The sequence below is a fragment of the Papilio xuthus genome, unplaced genomic scaffold (genome assembly GCF_000836235.2).
Source record: "Papilio xuthus unplaced genomic scaffold, Pxut_1.1 DF826933.1, whole genome shotgun sequence".
Classification (NCBI taxonomy): Eukaryota; Metazoa; Arthropoda; class Insecta; order Lepidoptera; family Papilionidae; genus Papilio; species Papilio xuthus.
Genome location: NW_013531716.1, coordinates 399005 through 420292, shown reverse-complemented (window position 1 = coordinate 420292; position 21288 = coordinate 399005). Strand labels below are relative to the sequence as shown.

At 36.3% G+C, this 21288-nt stretch overlaps 2 protein-coding genes across 3 annotated transcripts in view; one reads left to right on the top strand and one right to left on the bottom strand.

The window, feature by feature from the left end:
• Klp61F (Kinesin-like protein at 61F) overlaps positions 1–3765 on the top strand; it is a 14012-nt gene extending 10247 nt beyond the window's left edge. For both annotated transcript variants that reach the window (XM_013318109.1, XM_013318108.1), the window contains 2 exons: positions 2453–2629; positions 2976–3765. In XM_013318109.1, the coding sequence (XP_013173563.1) occupies positions 2453–2629; positions 2976–3107 (309 nt within the window). In that variant the 3' untranslated portion in view covers positions 3108–3765. The remainder of the gene's footprint in view (positions 1–2452; positions 2630–2975) is intronic.
• Positions 3766–5412: 1647 nt separating this feature from the next.
• mas (trypsin-like serine protease domain-containing protein masquerade) lies at positions 5413–19503 on the bottom strand. Its single transcript, XM_013317777.1, has 14 exons — positions 19403–19503; positions 12277–12423; positions 10607–10717; positions 9739–9944; positions 9232–9441; positions 8950–9077; positions 8319–8455; positions 7882–8124; positions 7697–7774; positions 7458–7617; positions 6884–7071; positions 6482–6571; positions 6094–6248; positions 5413–5784 (listed from the first exon to the last, which is right to left on the bottom strand). The coding sequence occupies exons 1-14, from the start codon at positions 19485–19487 to the stop codon at positions 5617–5619; spliced, it is 2106 nt and encodes a 701-aa protein (XP_013173231.1). The 5' UTR covers positions 19488–19503; the 3' UTR covers positions 5413–5616.
• Positions 19504–21288: the final 1785 nt, after the last annotated feature.

The window sequence follows — 21288 nt, the reverse complement described above, 5'->3', positions numbered from 1 at the left end:
AAAGTCATAAGAGACTGCTTAAATAAAAAAAAACTTCTAAGTACACTGCGTTCAATGAAATTTGCTAATTAATGAGTTAATTTACTTTCCAGCTTATAATGGAAGATAAAGCAAACATAGAACGACAGATAAACGAACAGTTGGAAGACATAAAAAGAGAGAGAGCAGAAATGGAGCTCCGTTTAACTGAATGGATGGAAGAAGAGAGACGTCTTCTAGAAGAACGTATCGCGAAACACGTTGAGAAAGAACGAACAGCTTTAGAAGAGAGGTTAAAGTCGAGGTTATCAAGAATAGAAGAGCATAAAAAGAAGATGGAAGAGACTCTATCATATAATTTGGAATGGCATGAAGCATTGCTGAGGTTAAATGAACAAGAGAATGGAGAACTAGATGCTAATATAAAGGAGAATGAAAAAGAAGTTGAGAAGTGTTTGAAAGAAGTGGAGAACTTTAAACAACTTTGTGATGAAGGTAAATTAAAAAAAATTAAATTAAATTAAAAAAACAAGATTTACTGTATCCTTATGACATTTAATCGCAGAAAAAAGTCAAATGACATCTCACTTGTCAAAATAGAACCATACAAAATGACATACATTGGTGTGAAAAACATTTTCCGTCTGAATCGGTTAACGGTTTTGACTCTGAATCGATATTTGTAAATATAGTATAGTAAATTTATGAATATTTTGGAAACTTTGATTAAAAAAAATAAAATCAAAGTACATGAATGTAAAATAATTTGTTGTGTTTCAGGTATGAACGCGGTGTCAACAGAGGTAGACTCCTTGAGTGGTAACGTTCTGAATGTTGTCGCTGAAGTTAAGAGTAAAATGGTGGATGTTGTACAAAGCGCCAAAGACAAAGTGGAGGTATGTATTACTACATTATTATATTGAAAAAATATTCGATAACTCAAAAGAAAAATAACAAGCGTAGTTTTTCAAGGCTCTATATTTTTTTTTAGTAATTTTCTTACACATTTGATCTTTATAATTAGTATTTTATAAGATAATATGAAAAATATACGAATTAAATAATAGTTGGTTCTTTACTAAATAATAAAGTTAAATTTCTTATGAATTTTCTTGAAATACGCAAATAATTACAGATGGAAAGCAAGGAAGCTATGTCAAGCAGCCAGCAGGCGTCGGAGCAGGCGTGCGCCAGTGTGGAGCTGGCCATACAGACCGCCGCACACCACTGCCAGCTGGCCATCACTGGCATGCTGGAACAGATTAACGTTAGTAATCCAATTCTAATAAAATACATATAGCTGTTTTGTATTTTATACAACAAAGTCTTTCAAATACTATCAAAGATTATAAAAATAGAAAATTTGAGTAACTATTTGGTATTTTAACCGATGTAGTTTAACGCTAGTCTTGTCGGGGATTATTTTATATTATTATGATGATATTTTTATTTTAGATTTTATGTAAAATGTTACAGACACAAACTAAAACAATTTAAATAATTATAGCAAAATTGGGTGTCACCCGCGACTCCGTCTGCGCGGGATTACAAAATATATAGTAACCAATTCTCAGAGCTACTTAATATGCATATAATAATTCATAAAATTGTGCCAAGTTGCGAAGAAGTATAACTAACATTGTGACACGAGAATTTTGTATAAAAATGTATTTTTTTAATCAGGCAAACTCGACATCGACGATAGAAGAAGTGTCCTCAGTATGCAAGAGCAGCGCGGCTCTGGAGAGTGTCAGCCGCAGTCACCTGGCGGAGCAGAGGTCGCGTCTCTCCGCCGCGCACACGCACGCTCACAACTTCTACTCCGCGCTCAGGCATCAGATGGATCTGCAGGAGGAGGCGGAGCAGAACTGTCTCAAGGAACAGTACAAACTTTACTCGCCTACCGGTAATGGTTCAATATTTCCTTAAAGTTTCATGACATTTACATTTGATTTTGTCATTTATTGTTTTTTTTTGTATAAAAATAATAATTTTGAATTACCACATTCTCTATATTAATATAATTAAGTACAGTAAAACGGGACATAATACATGTGTGTGTACGTGCAGGTCGTACTCCAGCGCGTGCGCAGTACCAGTACCCGCGCAGACTGCCCGCCACCTCCCCGCACGCGCGACTCCTCGCTCGCTTCCGCGCCGCACGACTCGCCACGCGACAGAACAGTCGCGAACATGACCATGTATGTATTACATCCTCTTACATGCTTAAAGATACATGTTTATTGTTTTTAATTTATCTTCAACTAGCTGTCGCCCACGACTCCGTCTACGAGCAATTATAACTAAGTCTAATAAGTAGCCTATGTCAAATGTCATTGAGGTTCGTTGGGCCGTTTTGGATATACCTTCTAATAAACATCCCCCCTTTTTTGCAAAAAGGAGTAAAGAAGAAAAAAGATAGATTACTGCTGTGTTTACTACAAAATAACAAACCTCTATTATATTCCTGCAGGAAGAGTGTATAATGGTTGAATCAGAGGAGACGCGAGCCCAGAGCGACTGCGAGTCCTCCAGCTCCGAGGACTCCGCCGTCGTGTTCGTGGCGCCTTCGCCCCCCGCTGAGATTGCACCAGCTGACCATCCCCCGCTCATCAAGTGCACCTCGGAAACTGACATTTATGTGCGACAGGTGAGCAACAGATATAACACTCACAAAATATGTCAACTGACATCTTGACATCATATTTTGACCAATTAGAGGGCAGCAATTGTGAATGACACAACGCCGTGGACAACTCATAATCATGCGCCTAGATAGAAGAAAATACTAGCTGTCGCCCGCGACTCCGTCCGTGCGGAATTAATCTTAATAACCAATGTGTTCTCCCAGACTATGCTCTACATCTATGCCAAATTTCATCAAGATCCATGCAGCAGTTCCATACATCTAAACATTAGCATCTATAAAATTAGAAAGATTTATAAAATAAGCCATTGACATGGATATTTCTAATATTTTATCTATTGTCTCGTAGCGTCAACAACATCAACAAGGCAAGGAGAATGTGAATCGTTCGATGAGCTTCAAGAAGCCATCCAAACTGCCCGCACCTGCACACGCACCCGCCTCCGGGAAGAAACCTCTGTGTGATCGCAACGCATCCTGACAACATACACTCATCATTTATAATAAATAAATATAGTATTTAAGTAACCTTTGTCATGTTGTACGTTGTTTAAAAAATATTTTATGCAATTAAAAAGCACAAAAATCTACATATTACGTATAATACGATTCAAACTTTATAGATGTTTGTTGTTGCAATATTAATATGAGTGTCGAATGTCAAAGCTCTTGTATTAAAACATGCCATCTCTCTTATTCTCTATGGAAAACCAGAGACAACACAACTTTTAACCACCAATTGTATGGCTTCATAATTGGTGAAATAAAAAAAAATATTTAAAAATAGTATTTTAGCTTTAGAAATCAGGCAAAATCCCACCTGAAATTTATAATTTGTTTGACCAAACGCTTGTCAATTTGATGAAACGAGGTAAATATACACAAATACATACCCAATATTTATGTTATTATCTGCTTTTTAACGTGATTTGTACCCAAAGATCATTTTCCTTGCTTTTTTTCCTTAATCCATTTAAAATTCTAATTAACTCATTATAATTTTGATGAAAAAAAAACTGCTAGACGGTTTTAAAAGTAAAAAAACAGTATCCTTTTTTATATTATTTAGTGTAAAGGTGTGCCCACACTTGAGTGTTTGACTCACGATTGTCGTGTGTGTTCACCTTAATCATTTTAATATGTTTGTCGTAAGTATTATACTTTTGAATAATTTTAAATACACTCGTATATTTATGTATGAATATATTTTGAATGGACTTTTTTTTTTCTTGTTTTATAAATAATATAATTAATATAAAGTTTTCTGGTATGTAGTTATAATTGTGTACGAAATAATGATTTATGTATTCATTATAGAGAATATTAAAAATGTTTATTTTTTATTTAATGAACCCTTCCCTGCTACTTTACGAAAGACTCTGCGTACAGTAGTTTAGTTTAACAGGAAAATAAAGTAAATTAAAACAAAAAATACCTTTTTAATAAATTTATTTTTCAAACAGATTATTCTGCGCGTGTTGAGAGCGACTCAGTACACTAATAGCACCAAAATATTTACATCATCAGACGAATAAATAATTTAAATGTGACATTAATGGCTTTAAAGAAATATATTGCATTTATCTAATTACACCATATCCTTAAAACTATAATAAATTACTAGAACATATATAAAATGTATAAAACTTAGTGTTTGGTCTCATTCCTATACTAAAGTGATCCCACGGGAACGCGTTATTTCTGTCACTAAATGCATATCAAAAATCTATGGTCGTAGAAAAAACTTGTTATAAATAAGATTTTCTAAACAGTTTGGCTATAATAAAATATAAATGCAAAATAAGCCATAACATAATTTAGAATTAAAGACATTTTACATATTTTATCATTAGACTGGACATTACGAACAACCGTACGCAAAAATGGTACTACTGCTAAAGTTCCAGATGTCGAAAGTTAGGTTATGTGACAGTCAAGATGGCGGGTGTGCCCTTATATTATTGTTTGTTTAAAAAAATAATGGAAAGTGCTCGTAATGTCCACTCCATAACTAGAAATATATTAGAATCTGTTTTTATGTTGCTTTAAATAAGTTTTTCTTTATGCTTTTAGTATAACTATTGAATATTTTTCAAGAAAAATAATGGTGGGAGAACAATAATAAATGCCACATATGACTTAACTATAATAAATAAATTATTCTAAATAGAGAAGAAAATATTGTTTATTTACATTTTTTTATTCCTAAATAAATAGCATTGAAAACTTTTATAAAAATACTGCATGACTATCTATGGATTTCTGAGACCAACATCTCTGTAGAAAACGTATCGTCATCCCTGTCATTATTTTTGACAAAATAGAGATAACAATATGTTTTAAACGGGGATTTCGATCTCAGAAAGTCACGATTAGTCAAGGCCAGTTATTTTTCAAAGACGCCTCATATTTGTCTTTAATTTTTTTATTTAGGTAGGAGGTGACTGGGTGATATTAATTTCGGGGTTATATTTTAAATATTCTTGTTTTGACAAAACCTTTTCTAAAATCTAAAAGTAAGGTTACAGTGCCGAAAACATTATTATAAAAATTATTATGTCTCGGTGGTTGGTTCCGTTCATTTTTTTTTTATAGAGAGGCGTCTTTATACATTTTACGATCTAATATAGTTTTCCATTTAAATATAAATCTATATGAGGTCTATTTATTTTAATTTTTTACTGGAAGACTATCTGGATAATAAAAAATAACGTCTCGCTGTTGATAAAAGCCAAATAATATTTTCGCAATAATTTTCAAGACTGTGCAACTTTAACTTTTTTATTTTTAAAATAGAGCGTTGTGCTTGTCTTACCAAAAACAGTATTTATTTAATTAAAAACAAATGCTGTTTAAGGCGTATGAATGTTAAAAACACTGTTAATTTTTAGGTTATAAAGTAAAAAAATATATTGTCTATGGACATCATCTGTAGAAGACCATAGATGTCATTTGGATAGTCTTCCAGTGTAATTACCGATGATGGATATCTATGGATTGTTGACGGATATGATCTGGTTGATCCAACCGATGAAGGAGGAGACCTTGACGTAAACGCCGGGTACGTCTTGCCGGCCGCAGCCGAAGCCCCACGAGACCAGACCCACCAGCTCGTAAAATCCATCGTCCTGGCACACCAGAGGACCGCCGCCGTCACCCTGGGGATGTAGTGTTATTTATACAGATCTAAATTAACTCGCAGCTTATGGTGTGGTCTAGAATTTTTTATTTTAGTAAAAGTACAAGAGAAAATTGTTTCTCATGCGTACATATACACAAAAGACGCTGTTAATTTTGTTATACATTTAAGATAGAATAGAACTTGACAAATATGTTAAGTTTGACGGAAAAGGCCTGTTTAGCTGTTTAAGCGCCTTCAGTCAATAGTACCTAGTGCAAACTTTTATTTTCTGCTGTTTACTTGGTTAGAATATTATACAACTGTTCTAGTCCAATTGATAACTAACCTGGCAGGCGTCGTTGCCCTCCTCTCCGCCCGCACAGAAGGAGGAGGAGGGCAGGATGAACACCTTTTCGGTGACTGCGTTCACTTTGCGCACGCACTCAGAGTCATTCACTATGGGCAGCTCAGCCTCACGGATACGGAGGGGAATCGGACCCGCTGGAAAATGTACGTAACTTTAGATTTTTAATTTTCATCATCCGATGTATTCTACTTAAAACATTTAAATTGCGCGAAAATGTAAAATTATTATAGTTGTTATTGATGCTTTTGATTAAAAGAAGTAGGAGTTTAAGAAAATACATTTTGAAGAAGTACTTCCGAATATTTACATAAATCATAAATTTAACTAAAGTTAAATAATAAATAGGTAAGATTTAACGTGTACTTACTCTCTCCCATATATCCGTAGCCGGTGACAGTGCAGCGCTTACCGGCGGGGTGCTCTTCGTCCCGCGCGGGCAGGCAAACCAGGCACACGCCTACAACATAATTGTTTAAATTAATAACAACTGTATATTTTACATTGAAGAACAATTATTGAGCAAGCAATTGGATTAAGTAGAGATTAAGTTGGAAAAAGAACTTTAAAATGAACATAGAGGGGCAGATCGGCAGTGAAGCCTAGTAAGATATAGATGGATTGTGTGAAAGGAGTCAAGAATCAGAACTGAGCGATGACTCAAATGACGCTTGATAAATCGATCTTTAGGACAAAAATGATGCACCGCTCCATAGATTATGATGGATGGATGAATAAAGAAAAGTGAGGTTATAAAGATGTTTTAACTGACCGTCTTTAAGCTCTGCCTTCGTCTTGAGCTTGAGTAGCGCGATGTCGTTATCAAGGGTCTGGCTGTTGTGGTTATGGTGTATGTATGTGGTAGCCACGAGCAGAGTCTGGGCGCTGGGCGAGCCGTACTTGCGCGTCAGATCGTTGTCCCCAACGCGCACGAAGTAATCGTCACCAGAGCGCACAATGCTGTCAAATTTAATTAAATTACATTGTGAACTTAACTAAGTTAGCTTATACCAACTTACAACCATATCTTAACATCGTGTGGGATCGTAGTCAAGTTCTAGTGTTTTATCGTCATAAAAATAAATTTCCATTTTGGCTATTACTGATCTCTATACGGCCTTAAATAGTTCTATTTTGTGCCTATTTCCGTTATTTTGATGTTGAAAATAGCGGTTGTAAGAATTATAACTAATGATATAGATAGAATTAACTGTCAGTAATATCAAGCCGTTCCGGCTTATAAAAGTTTATAAGCCGGAACGAAATAAAGGTTGTCAATTGCAGTGACCTTAAATGTCTAGCTGCCTTAGTCATTGTGTCATTTTATCGTTGGTTTGAGTACATACTTGGTGACGCAATGCGCGGCGGTAAGCACCCACTGAGTGCCCACAAGCGCGGCGCCACACACGTATTGATTGTTGTTGTTGATGAGCGCCACCTGCCAGCACCACTCGCCCGGTAGACCGTCCTCGCCGCCCATCACGCGGCCCGCACGGGAAGATGTACCTGCATAGCACAAAAGTTAATTATAAAAGAATTCATAGTTCATCTACGTAAACAGTAAGGCAAATAATAAACAACGAACCTTTAACTCCGCATACATATTTGTTGTATTTCTCTGCGGTATGCATCATCGTTGTTCCATAGCTTGGCTCGTAGGGATCTGTAACATTGGTAATGTTATAATTCCAACGAGCTGAATAGACTTCCCAGAATGTTGTCTAAGAATCGAGGTAATTGAGCATTTCAGCCTAACATTCTTGATCTTACATGCAATGCGATCGATAGGCGTGGTGTGCTGGGGCACGTGGGACACTTGGGGCACGTGAGGCACATGGGGCACGATCTCGTTGGTGGTGAGAGCGTGGTGCTTGTACCCAGCCGTGGTGGTTGTGAGCGGGTAGGAGTCGTTCCGCTCGGGAGTGCCCACCACTTCGATGATCTTTGACTTGGGCGCGCAACACTGAGTGCCAGACTTCTTGCATTTGAATACGTCGGTTATTTCCGCGTTGTCTGCAAAGATAGAGTAAAAAATATTTCAGTGCCAAAGGATACCTATTTAGATTGCTACTGTTAGAAAGTATCCTTCATTTTTATTTTCTGTTTAGAAGTAAGATAACTTTTATAACCCGGTACGATAAGTTTTAAAGACGAAGTAAAGTCAAAGTTTCCATGAAGATGCAGCATCAAAAGTTAGAGATACTCACGGAAACAAGTGAAGGAGAGCAGGGGCACGACACAGGAGCCGGGGCAATCGGGGCGGGGGTCCGCGGGTGCGGGGGGCGCGGGAGGCGGCGTTGTTGTAGTGGGCCGCGGGGTCGTCGGCCGGGGGGTCTTCGCCGCTCTGAAATATTACAATACCATTTTTTTACACAGTGTAGTTAAATAAACTAGCAATCAGATAATAGCAACCGATCAAGTCGAGGTTCGGCCCTCTCGGGCACCCTTGAATCGGAATGCTAAACGCGTAATGAGTGACAGCCCAAGCCGAGGTCCCCTCTTGGGGGCCCTTGAGACCAGTCACTCCATGGAGCGTCCACCTAAGCGATCTAAGAGCTCGGTGACCTCCCAACCCGGTAACTGTAATGAAGTAACAGCCCGAGCCGAGGCTCCTGAGGGAGCCCTCGAGTCTTGTTACTCTTAAACGAGGTTCAGGCTAAGCGCCATCTGCGCTCGGCCACCTCAAGCCGGGTGAAGCTGTAAATGCCTCCTCAAGGCAAACAGTGACTACTCAGTCACAAAAAAAAAAAAAAGTGTAGTTAAAGTGTTTTGGCATTTGGTAAGGTACTTAGTGATAAACTGATAAAAAGCTGTAGTATATGTATGTAATGATGTTACCTAGTATTGTCGCAGCAGAACATGTTTGCGAGCCGGCAGTTTGTGTGCGCGTTGATTTCTGAAGGATACTTGCAGAAGGCCGCCATCACAGTCGGCAGGCAGAAGCTGGGGCAGCGCGGCAGCGGCGGCTGTGCAATACAGTTTATATGAACAATAGCTTACGCCCGCGACTCCGTCCACGTAAAATTAAAATTAAAACTTAACTTATTGAAAAGATAATGTTTATAGGCAATAAAAGTTATTAAATAAATGCTGTCCTGCAAACAGTACTGTATAACTCACTGGTGTGGTGGGTCTCGGTGTGGTGGCAGGTCTACGCGTGGTGGTATCCTTGCTGTCTGTGATGCAGCAGGTGCCACCGTCTGCACAGCTCGCCTGCTCGTCCACGTGGTCGCATAGCAGTACGAACAGTCCGCTGATACATTCTCCACGGCATTCTCGCTCCTTGTGGCTCACTGCTGTCTTCTTCTTAGGCGGGGGAGTAGTTGTAAGCTGGAATGTAAGTAAGTTTTATACTACAGACTGCTTAAACTTGATTTGCTGTTGGATATTGTATTTAGAGGTTTAAGATGTGTTAGAATAAAGTAAAAAAATATATTAAATATAATTTCATTGTCAGTGTCTCGCGACTTTGTCAGCGCAGAATTTAAATAAAATGTAGCCAATGTGCCCACATGCATCAGCGACCTTCCCGTTAAAATAGGAACCCGTTCCGAAGATTACCCGGACCAACGCGGGCTTGCGGATAACCATACAAACAGACAAAATAGCCGTTATAATTCCCCTTACCGCAGTACTCGGCTTCTTAGTATGATGATGTTGGTGCTGGTGCTTCTCGTTGGGCACGACGAGGTCATCAGGCGGGCTGTCGCCGTAGAAGTCCCTGGCGACACAGCAGACGCGGCCGCTGGCGCACAGTCCCGGCGAACTGAGGTAGGCCTGACAGTACTGTGCCAGTTGCACCACAACACACACGTCCGGACATGCTATATTACCTGACATAGGAAATATTATTTCAATCTAGTAACAAGATCCAAGGTTAATGGAAGACTTGGCTAAGGCTATCCAATTGTCTCACCGATGTGAATCGAAATGTGTTTGTAAAAGCATTTGTTAAACAGCGAGACGCACGGTAAGAAACACAACTTAATTCTAGATTTTAACTTGTCAAAATATAATTTCAAAACACAACACAAAAGTTATCTTTTCTAATACCAGACAAGACTCTTACATTTTTATGAATATATTTTCCTCGTGTGTGTGTATCTATTACTTTATTTTTCTCCTATTTATTAATTTGTTTATGTATGTGTGACTATCATATGATCGTAAGAAATATCATCATGTATCAAACGTATATCATGTACTTAGTTTACTTAGTTTAATGTCTTCATGTATTTTCTTATTTTCCAAATTGTATCTCATAATATCACGCTTAGTTTTACATGATACGTACGTACTGTTATTTTGTTTATGGTTAGTGCACTCCTAGGCCCCGAGATACAGGCTCAGCCTACTTCGGGGTCTGCAAGATACTTCACTATATATTATTCTAACGTGTTTTTGTGAAATAAATTTATTCTTATTCTTATTCTTATCTGCGTATGTACTCGCGTAAATGAAGGCCTAAAATGTAATATGTGTACCTAATAATTACCACTGTCTTTGTGTCTGTCAGGCGTCAGTGTGGTTGTCTCGTCTTCTTCCGATTCCGTGGTCGTGTAGCGCGTCGTGAACGGACGCCGAGTTGTTATCGCTGTGTCATTTTCTGGAATTAACAACGATAGTCAAATTAAAAAACAAACTAAAACACAAAATCTCAACCCAAATGTTATTAATTACCCATAGACAGTAACTACACTGTTGTAAAAAAGGGTCTTGTACCGAACCCTAAAAAAACCTAAGCAAACATTGTAAAGAAATAAAAACTATTACTAGCAGGCGCCATTAAACTATTACTATGTAAAATAGTCAATAGCTTTTATCCGCGATTTCGTCTACGCGGAATGAAAATGAAACATTTTCGTAGTAAATCCAATGTCCAATATTACTCAGTGATAAAGTAGATTCCTAATGGTAAAATCATTTTTGGAATTCCGTTCGTAGTTTTTGAGTGTATCCGTCACATAGAACAATACAAATCTTTTTTTATATTATTAGGTGACAAACGAGCTAGCGGCTACTTGAAATCGCGAAGAATAGCGAAGTGACCGTTGCCCATAGACATACGCAATTTCATACGTGTTGCCTACCTTTAATCGACGGAGGAGAGGATGCTCAGAAAGAAAGTATTTTCCCTTTCCATGCATCCTCTCATGCGGAAAGTCCACTTCCCATCCTTTCCTTATAAGAAAAAGGGTGTGAAGGGAAAGAGGACTAAATTAGGCCTCCATGACACACACTCATCAGACGAAACGTGGAATAGCTTCCACTTGACGCCTGTCTTCTGTGTGGTCGTGGTATTTCACCGGGCGAGCCGGGCCAATTCGAGCGAAGATGTTAAAGCGGGCTCTACCACTGTTGGACTTTCTTCTTTTTACTTTATAGTACTAATTAAAATATTAGCTGGAAGAAAACTAGAATATTTCATGTTGATTTAATCCAAATTGTTAAAACCTTTTTATCTAGAGAACTAAACTAGTGTACTTTGTTACATTTGAATGTTGAATCTATGTCAGTAGGCTTCACTACTACGGTACTAGCAATTGTGTTAATTACTGACGGGAAGGGCACCTAACAATAGACTGAGACCGTTAAAGTTCATACAAACATTAGAAAGGCACTTTACAGTCGCAAACAAAGTCGTAAACAATAAAGTTGTGTTCACAAAACATTAAATTTCACCTAAATTTACTAAAGTACTTTTAATTATAACAACAATTAACACACTTTGTCAGTCTCCCACGATCGTGTTTCCACAATCTATTAGTCTCAATCTAAAAAGTTGTATCTGTTTTAACAGTACAATGTGAAACCTTCTAACCATTACTTAGTAAACCAAATAATCAAAGAGCTCGCTATCAAATAAAGAGGAGCGTTATTGACTTTATTTCTTAAAGGTCCTGAATTTAATCAGTTTTCCGATTAGGACTACATACATGTGAAAGAAAAATCGCGATATAACCTTCACATTATCATCGTCGTGTTATTCGAGTGATGGATAAAGGCTATCCCCAAAGCCATCCAGTGTTTACTCCTCCACACATAGAAATTTCAGTTTGTAGTCCATTCCGCACTGTGCCAGCGTGGTTGTCTAAGGCCTAGTCACTCCTAACATAACGTAGAGAGCTCTTCCACGAGGTAAAGAAAGACACAAAAGAGGATTACCTAAAGGTTCATCCATGCAGCACTTCATGCCGCTGGGGCAGTCTGCATCATCACGCACGTTAGAGCAGATTAGGGCAGTCAGAGTGTGCATACACACGCCCGGACAGCTGCGCGTCTCCACTTGCGTGTCCAGCGACTCGAACAGATCTGTAAGGTAAGCAAACAGTTATTGACCACCGTCCAAATTGTTATCAAATTGAGCTATTACGGTTAAACTCAACCAAAATCTAATATGTGTGTATTTGTATTATACTAGTCACAAATATAAGATGAATAAGAAAAGGTGTATATAATTTTTACTTAAACTTGGTCAGAACCTAACGAGCGAATTTGAGTTGTATTATATTTACCAGGCCAATAACAATTAACTAATTTATAAGTTAAGGTTATAGATACTCAATTTTTAATATAATACGGCGGTAAATCATAAAGGATATGATTGACTAAATATAATGTCTTCAGCGATCGAATGTACTTTTCAATCATTGGCATTAATTACCTTCTCCCTTTCCATTTAGTTTTAAATTAAAAGCAAACAGCTGCAGCCGCTGAGAAAGCCGCCCAGTGACTTCCAGCGACGGCGACCACTTTACAAATGCTTTTTTTTCTTTCATTTTCTAAGAATCTTTTCTCCGCGCTGCCTATATGTGGTCGCGCGGCGCCACTCGCAACTACAGGCATTTTAACATTGATAAACTGTTCTACACGTAGATCTAGGCCGCAATAATTAAAAACAAAACGTGCAAATATGTTAAATGGCCATAGAAATGTCCTTAACTATATGTGTGTAGTAAACGGTATGACATAAATTATTATATAAAATATATATATTCAAGAGACCTAATTTGCTTCACATTGCCACCTAAATAGAGTCCTTAATGAAAAAAGGTTATAAAACGTAATGTTATTATAGATTTGTAAGCCTTAAAATTGAAAAAACAAAAGTGCAAGCGAAAAATTTAGCTGAATCATGAATGAACACTGCTCTGTTGAGTTCAATGAAACAGCAAATTCACAATTGACGCTGCCAAGCGAATTGCAACCTTATTATATAATAGCTATCCTAAACAGAACCCACTGAGCGACATTCCTGAAGATGGGCTGACCGTTAGGTTGACAGTCCCGGCGCACCTCAACACATAAAAACAAATGAATGGAAAACAATTCGAGGTACAAGACACGTGAGTTTGCGTCACACATATAAGAAATAATTTATAATATATTTGTAAGGCTTAAGGTCAATATTAACTTTAATATTATATCTCAGGCCATTGGTCATAATATGACCGTTAAGTGATGACCTAACGCAGGCGGCGCGGAGAAATCGCTCCCCTCGCTCCCCACAGGCCCCCGCTACAGCCGCACCTGAAGAAAACGAAAGTGTACCCTGTCTCGACGTGCAACTAACGAAACACTTGTATTTATCATTCATACGAAGCCTTCAACTTTGGTACGCAGTAGTTAAGGATATTTTTAGTTCTTGCGAGCCATATTACCAAATAGGCATAATGCGTTAGCAGAAGGTCCTGTGTTCGTATACCGCCATGTACTAATGTGTTTTTTTAATTTACATATGTAAAATTTATCCGACATTTTTACGATGAAGAAAAAAAACGTGAGGCACCCTGCACATATCAGTGAAGAAACTCAAAGACATGTGTGAAGTCAATCCGCACTTGGTCAGCATTGACTATAGGCTAGTCATCACTAACTTGGGTAGGCCCCGAGCCCTGTCTTCGAGTACGCAAATTTATTGGCTTAATAATAGAAAGAAATGGAAAAATACTTTGTTTTATAGATATATATGAGGATGAACAATTAATAAAATGACATTTTAATTTGGTGTCGCGTGACTTCGGACAATTTATCGTAAGTGCAGTAATAGTGACAGACGAACATAACAATGCTTTATGATTGATTCAAATTGTTCGTTATTTGGCGCTAAATTGTTTAAATACGATTACATAAAACTAAAATTAAAACCATTAAATTTAATATCAGAATTTAGTTTTAATCAAAATTTTAGCTTCGATTAAAAGTACATGGTTTTTTTTGAGCGACAATTAAAATCAAACGAGACATTATTACGTTAAAAAGATGTTATAGTTTTTAACAACTTGTTAATATTAAATCTTACATAATAATTTAATTATTAATCATACAAGGAAAATAACAAGGAAGTGCCAAAGTGAAAGTTGAATCCTGACATGAAATATGATTCACTGTATCTGATCACAAAACTAAGTGAATTATTCATTCAAAATATTACTTTGAATTTTCCTCATAAACGTATAAAATCAATGAACAATAAGAAACTAAAACAAACGTATTCCAATTGACACTTTCAACTATCCATAAATTTCGCTAAAATTATATAATTCCAAAATATTTCCGGTAAAAAGTGTTTATTACACTATTTTCACGATATAACTATAATAAAATGAAAATCTAATATTAAAATGGCCACCATGTATGTAATTTGACGTGTCTCTGTTTATTTAATTTAGTACTTTAATCAATATGAAGGATTGTGGTATTGATTCAAGGTATTAGAAAATATTGGTTAGTCGTCGTAAAAACATTTAATACTACTTATGAAAAAGTGTTGCCGTATCTCTTATTTTCCTTGAAAAACAGAAATAGACGTATTCCTTACTAAGAATATTGTGGCAGAATAACTCAAATTTGGAACAGTCTCTATCTCATAAGTTTTTTTGATGCTATAAAGTTATTCAATGCAAGAAATCGTTCAAAAATCACAACTTTAACAAACATCCTTCGTCTAATAATGGTACAAACAGACAGGTTACTTTTACGCCTACAACAAGGTACGTGAGTGTATTTAGGAAATACTAGAAAGGGTTCAATGCGAATACTTCTCACTAATGAGTCACGCGACGTTTCACTCTACAGACATTCGTTAGCTGAACTGTCAAGTCTATAAATTAGTCACACCACTTATTAAATGAATAGCACTTCAATCTTACTAATGCTATTTCTTACCATCTTACTTTTTATTAATATTATAAATACGAAAGTTTAAATGATTGTTAGAAGGCATCTACGGAACGGCTCAATGAATGTTGATGAAATTTGACATAGATGTAGAACATAATCTGCTAGAACACATAGCTTACTTATTATGTTTTTTTTTACCGCCCAATGGAGTTTAGGTAGTATGCGACAGCTAGTTATCTTATCTATACGGACGTCTGTCACATGGAATACAATGATTGTTTCAAGAATAAACAAATAAATAAGCTATTATAACAATAAAACAGGAACAAGTTGTGCGTATTGTAAACAGGGTTATTGATAAAGGTGTACAGTGTCTTGTTTCCACAATATATTTTTATATACGAGAAGAGGGCAAGCGATTGACGGGAACGAGGTTATCATCGACGTTCATGGACATCCGCAACACCAGAGGAACTGCAGATGCGTTGTCGACCTTTTAGATAGAGATACGTATCCTTCTTGAAGGACCCAAAGTTGTAGAAATTTTTTTCATTTACATTTTGTGTCTTTGGTAATATCCACCTTTTTATAGATATAAACCAAACATATCAGTTTTTAGTTCTTCAAAGTTAAGTTTACCTGTTAAGTTTTAACTTTAACGTACATATTTATTACTAAGCGTACAAAGTAAATTGTGATCAAGAGTCAAAACTGTCAGGACTTTCTCCATTCCCCCCCTTCCGGTAACCCCGTACCATGTCCACTTCACGGTAATAAACCGGAAACCAGCGCGCACTAACATTGTATAATTGAATAATACAGATAATCTTTTATCAATGGATTCCAGAGTCGATTAAAACGCAATCAAATGTTATGTATAAGCAATAAAACTTTATATTTTTGTGAAGTAATATTTTATATATAAAGTTTGGGTCGTTTTTAAATCAATTTTTCTGGTCAAAAAAATTCTATTATCAAAATGTAATTTGATCACGTTAATGTCTTTTACAAGACAATTTCCTCAAACAGATTTTGTACTTTGATTCAAGCGCGTTGATGTCTTTTATATCGAAATGTTTTTTTTTATTGATGGGAAGGTATTTTTATTAGTTAAGTTTAGGTTATCGCGTAATAATACCTTCTAAAAGATTACCAGTTAAATGAACTTAATAACCTTGTTTTTATAACTTAGTAACGTAAGTTAGTATTGAATCGTTATAGAGGCGCAGGTGTCCGCGGGGGCCGGTGGGAGGCGGTAACGGCTCGATCACCGTTAGCCGCGCCCCATATGCCACCCGGCGCTCAGAACACGATATCTTATGTACTTTACCATACATACAATATTATCTTTACATCATACAACATAACAGTGAGTTTGTGTCAAATTACTTGTAGTAAAACATGCCAACTCTCCCATTGTTTTTCTATAAAACTTGAATTATAACTATTGAAACAGAAATGCACATCGCTTATATAAACTTATAGAAATTTTAAAATAATAGATTAACCGTGAAGGTAAAATACAGAGTAAAAATTTACATTTACAAAATGCTATATCATAGAGGTCACAGACTAAAGAATGTCAGTAGACAATGAGTAGAGTGTAGAGTGGCGGTCATTAACAGCCACAGATAACCTAAATAAAACTACTCATTTGTCTATTGTTAAGAAAGTGCGTATGAAGAGATTTTCATGGGAATTTGTAATATATTTCAACTACAAATACATATCAAACCTCCAACATACTGTTATTTAATTATTATACTTTTTATTAAATGTTAACTATTTACTTGTTATAAACTTACTTACTTGTTAATATTACATTGGCTTCCTTGTTATTTATGTCCGTATTTATTCCATTAGACGTTCACCTAACAACGTTATACTAATCCGTTCAATAAATAAAAAACAAATCGGGGTCATTGACCGCTGACATAGACTATAACTCTCGCGTTGTGCTATCGATATTATATCTCAAATTAAAAAAAATAATGGCCTATGTGCTATTCCAGACAGTTATTTATCTGTGACAAAAATTCAATGACTGCTGCTAACAAACATGCATCCATCGCAACTTTCCTATTTATAATATTAGCATGATTAAATAGAACAATTAATCAATGATTTTTACTTTTAAACTCGTGTTTGTTATGTCTATTGTCTATTGTTTTCAACGATTTTTAACCTTTACTGTACATTCCATCACAAAGGTAATGAATAAAAAGGACAATTATGTAACAATATTTGACATTAAATAGAAAATTATAATAAGTTATGGTTGTTTAAAATTTCTATGGGTTAATATGTGTCAGTTATTTTTTTTTTAATTTCGAACAGTTACCGCGGATCTACTACGGATGTAAATCTTGAATTGTCAATTCTACCCTTTAATACTATTATCAATATGGGTATTACTATAATTAAAAGTTGTAAAGTATTTATATGTTTTAAAAGCATCATCGCATCACACGAGCTGTAAATCTTTTACGAAATAAATACTCAGTAGTGTCGAAACATTACCCAGAAAGTCCGCGTGCGGAGAAAGTATCGGCCTGCGGGGGACAAAGTGGCGCGGGGGCGCAGGGGCGTGTGAGGAGAGGGGTACGTCAGCGAATTTGCGACACAACACTTTCCTACTTGTCCGATCACAATCGATTCCACGCAATCCTTACTAAGCGATTAATCGATTAAAACTAAATCGATTCAAATATTCATATCAATTTAATTTATATATTCAAATAATTGGATATGCTAATATATCGATTTTGTTATATGATAATAGAAAAGAAAGTAATCTCTTGTTGGTTTTCTCTGTTATTTGCATAGTTACGTGTTGGAATGTAACTTAGTTAAGTAACTAAGCGACAATAACTAGATGCGTCCGCGAACTGTTTTATTGCACTAAAGGTTTAAACGAAGCGATCAATTAAAACTTTTAAGTTTTAAATTAAGGAGTAACATTTTTGTTTGTTGCCTGCAGTTGCCTGATTTAGTACGCTTCTCTGGGAATGAAGCTTTATCTAGTCAAATTTGCACTGTATGAGAGAAGGTTAGAACCGACGTTAATGTTAATCAATTGGTTAGATTTACGTCCAGAATTTGGTGTATACGATTTATATTTTTTTTTCATAGATTAGGATTTAATTACACGTACACACGTGACATAATTTGAATTAATGATATTTTTTTCTTCAACGACAGGCAAACGAGTCTAGTAATTGTTTAAAAAATATTAAGGTCTATTAATTACATTTGTAGTCCGTCCCAAGACTGGCCAGACCCGCCCAAGGCTGCAGTTCCTCAGATGACGATGACATCGGCAGAAGGAGTAGGTAATAAATAGAAAGATCTATTATTACCGAATTTCCTGTACTTTTTACAGAAGTTATAAATAAAATCATCAATTTATCTTAATTATCTTTAAAACAATATAATTGAAATTTCGAAGTTAACGATTTGTATATAAAGCTCGATGTTACCTAATTGAAGGATTAAATATATAAGTATAAATGTGTATAACTCATTGACTTTATATACTAATAATTGTCAAGAATTAATTTCCAGTTATGAAGATTCTTATTAGAAATCAATTCAAAATATGCTCACAGTGGAAGTGAGCTATACATTAAAATACTTTTCAAGCCTTAATTAAGTATAATGTAATTGTTAACCTAGCATCGTTTTCATAGAAAAGAGTTAAACGGGAGTGTGTGATAATGAACGTAGAACAACACAACACGCGCCGACACGACGCGACGCCGCAATGTGGAGCGCCGTAACGGAAGTTATTTTAAAGAGAAATCTTATAAAACTTTGACTAATAACTATGACAGTATCTACTAAGACAAATCTATCCTACATAATTTTTGAAATGCACAATTTGTTCTCATAACTGTATTCAGAGAATCGATGTTTATTATATGAGGATAAATATAAAGTAGGATTTTAATTTACATAGGTATGTCCATGTTATCTACCAAAGGATTGTGCGGAAACGTCTCCGAGCCTCGCAACGAGAACACCAAATATGCAAACTCAATTTTCAATTCATACAACGTGCAACCTAAAATCCACGAGACTGTTACGGCCGCTAACACATGCAAGTAGGTGAAAATTTGACCCAAAATCGTAGGCATCTCGGGCGGGAGAAAGTTTCGGGTGAACTGACCTGATATAAACGAGCTGATCCCGTTCTGTGCGCTCGCCGGGGTCAGTATCCCCAGGAGCAGGAGGGCAGCACTGACGCGCGTCATGGCTGTCACTGTCACTTGTCACTGTCAGAGATCTGTGGCGGCAGCGCGCATGGCGTGGCGACCGGTCGCCGCGTCGCCTGCTCGAGACTGACGAGCGCCGGTGAAAGAAAGAAAGGCGGCCGATACCATCGCATAGATCAACGGCTGTCCGCTTTCACACGGCGCGGCGCTTCGATGTTACTGCCTACAATCTATACAACTCTCAGCAGCTACGCTATCTTACAGCAATATCCTCTTTACGAGCAGGCATTTCGGGTTAAGGATCCAGGATATGTATACCATATGAACAGCCAGCAGCATTTGGAATAGGAAATCGTCTATCGTTTATAAAACCTTACCTGAATTTGTGGGAATTGGATGAAACTGCGGCATCTCGCCCATTCAATTCAGCCTATTCGTAATAGCTGCTAGCTGTTGTTACTTTACCGCTAACAGTCAAAACATGATAAGGTTTTGAATATGTAATCGAATTGATTTAGGTAATATATTATGTGTTTATTTTATAAATAGTCGCTTCTACATTTATAAGTAATCTTTGAGAGAATTATCACCGTTTAACGGCAAACAGGTAGGACGACGTAGCTAGAAGCGAGTACGGCCCGACGGTCACCGTCACCATTGAACACGTCTCGACTGCTTTACAGCTTACGTACTACGCTATTGTTGATAAGCTGGTAACTTCATCATTAGCCTGTAGCCTGTAGCTATCCGCTACTTATAGCCCTTCGACAATTGGTAATATTTTAAAAAAATAATCTCGCATATGAAAACCTACAATATCTAAATAAAGCACGTATCTCTCTTCTACTTATGTATCTGTCTCTTTAAACCAACATAAAGACTGGCAAATTCAATCCACAATCATGCAATCCGGAATTATACATGATAACTTAGGTAAAAGCTTAAGTTATGACCAAGAGAGTAAACGACTCAAGTTACTATTTCTAGAATTACAAATTAGTCAATAAGAACTTATATGATTTATTAAATATAAGATTTACATCATTTATATTAATTAAATATATACTAATTTATCTTTAAGATAAAATGACATGATCACCATTATAAGTCAATGATTCCCGGATTCGAACCCGTATACCTATGACAAACGTCATTGACCCAAGGTCGTACTTTATGTAAATAATAATAAAACCAAAAAAGCTCGAATCCATTTAAAAATATATGTAAATTTTAAAGATATCACCGTTATTATTTGGAAATACTACGTAAGTTTACTGTGAACTGTTAACGTGTGGGTGATCATGTTACGACTTTTTAATATATTAGTCGGTTATAACGGTTAAGAATACAAACGCAATGATTAATCGGCATGCGAAATAACATAATTATATGATTGTATGTCTACAAGACATATAACAGCCAAGTCACTTCATTATTACTTACTATATCCCGCGATTGCCTCCGAATTAAAAAAAAGCTAAGTAAGTCGCCTATATGTTTCCATTTTCTACATCTGTACAAAATTTCATCGAGACATGGTGAGCCGTTCTAGAGATACCTTCTAAAAATCATGTAATCGTGTATCTTTCGCATTTATAATATAGTAAGACTGAATATAACAAAAATAATAAGTTGCTGATCATATCCAGAGTTAGACTTAATTGTTGGAACAAAATCTTATATCCCCATAAATCCCTGAAAGGAAAACTCAGCAAAGGCTTTAACTATACATTCTCATAATATTGGGATCATTCTATACAAAAAATATACAGATTGCAACCAATAATTAATTGATTAATGCTTATATTCGGAACACGAGTCGAAAGATGTATTCCGGATT

Excerpts from the sequence above, each read along its gene's own strand:
- mas (XM_013317777.1), bottom strand. The coding sequence starts at position 19,487 with ATGACGCGCGTCAGTGCTGCCCTCCTGCTCCTGGGGATACTGACCCCG. Across the intron at positions 9,945-10,606 it reads TGACAGACACAAAGACAGTG|GTAATATAGCATGTCCGGAC; the intron begins GTAATTATTAGG and ends TTCCTATGTCAG. Across the intron at positions 7,072-7,457 it reads GCCGCGCATTGCGTCACCAA|CATTGTGCGCTCTGGTGACG; the intron begins GTATGTACTCAA and ends TAAATTTGACAG.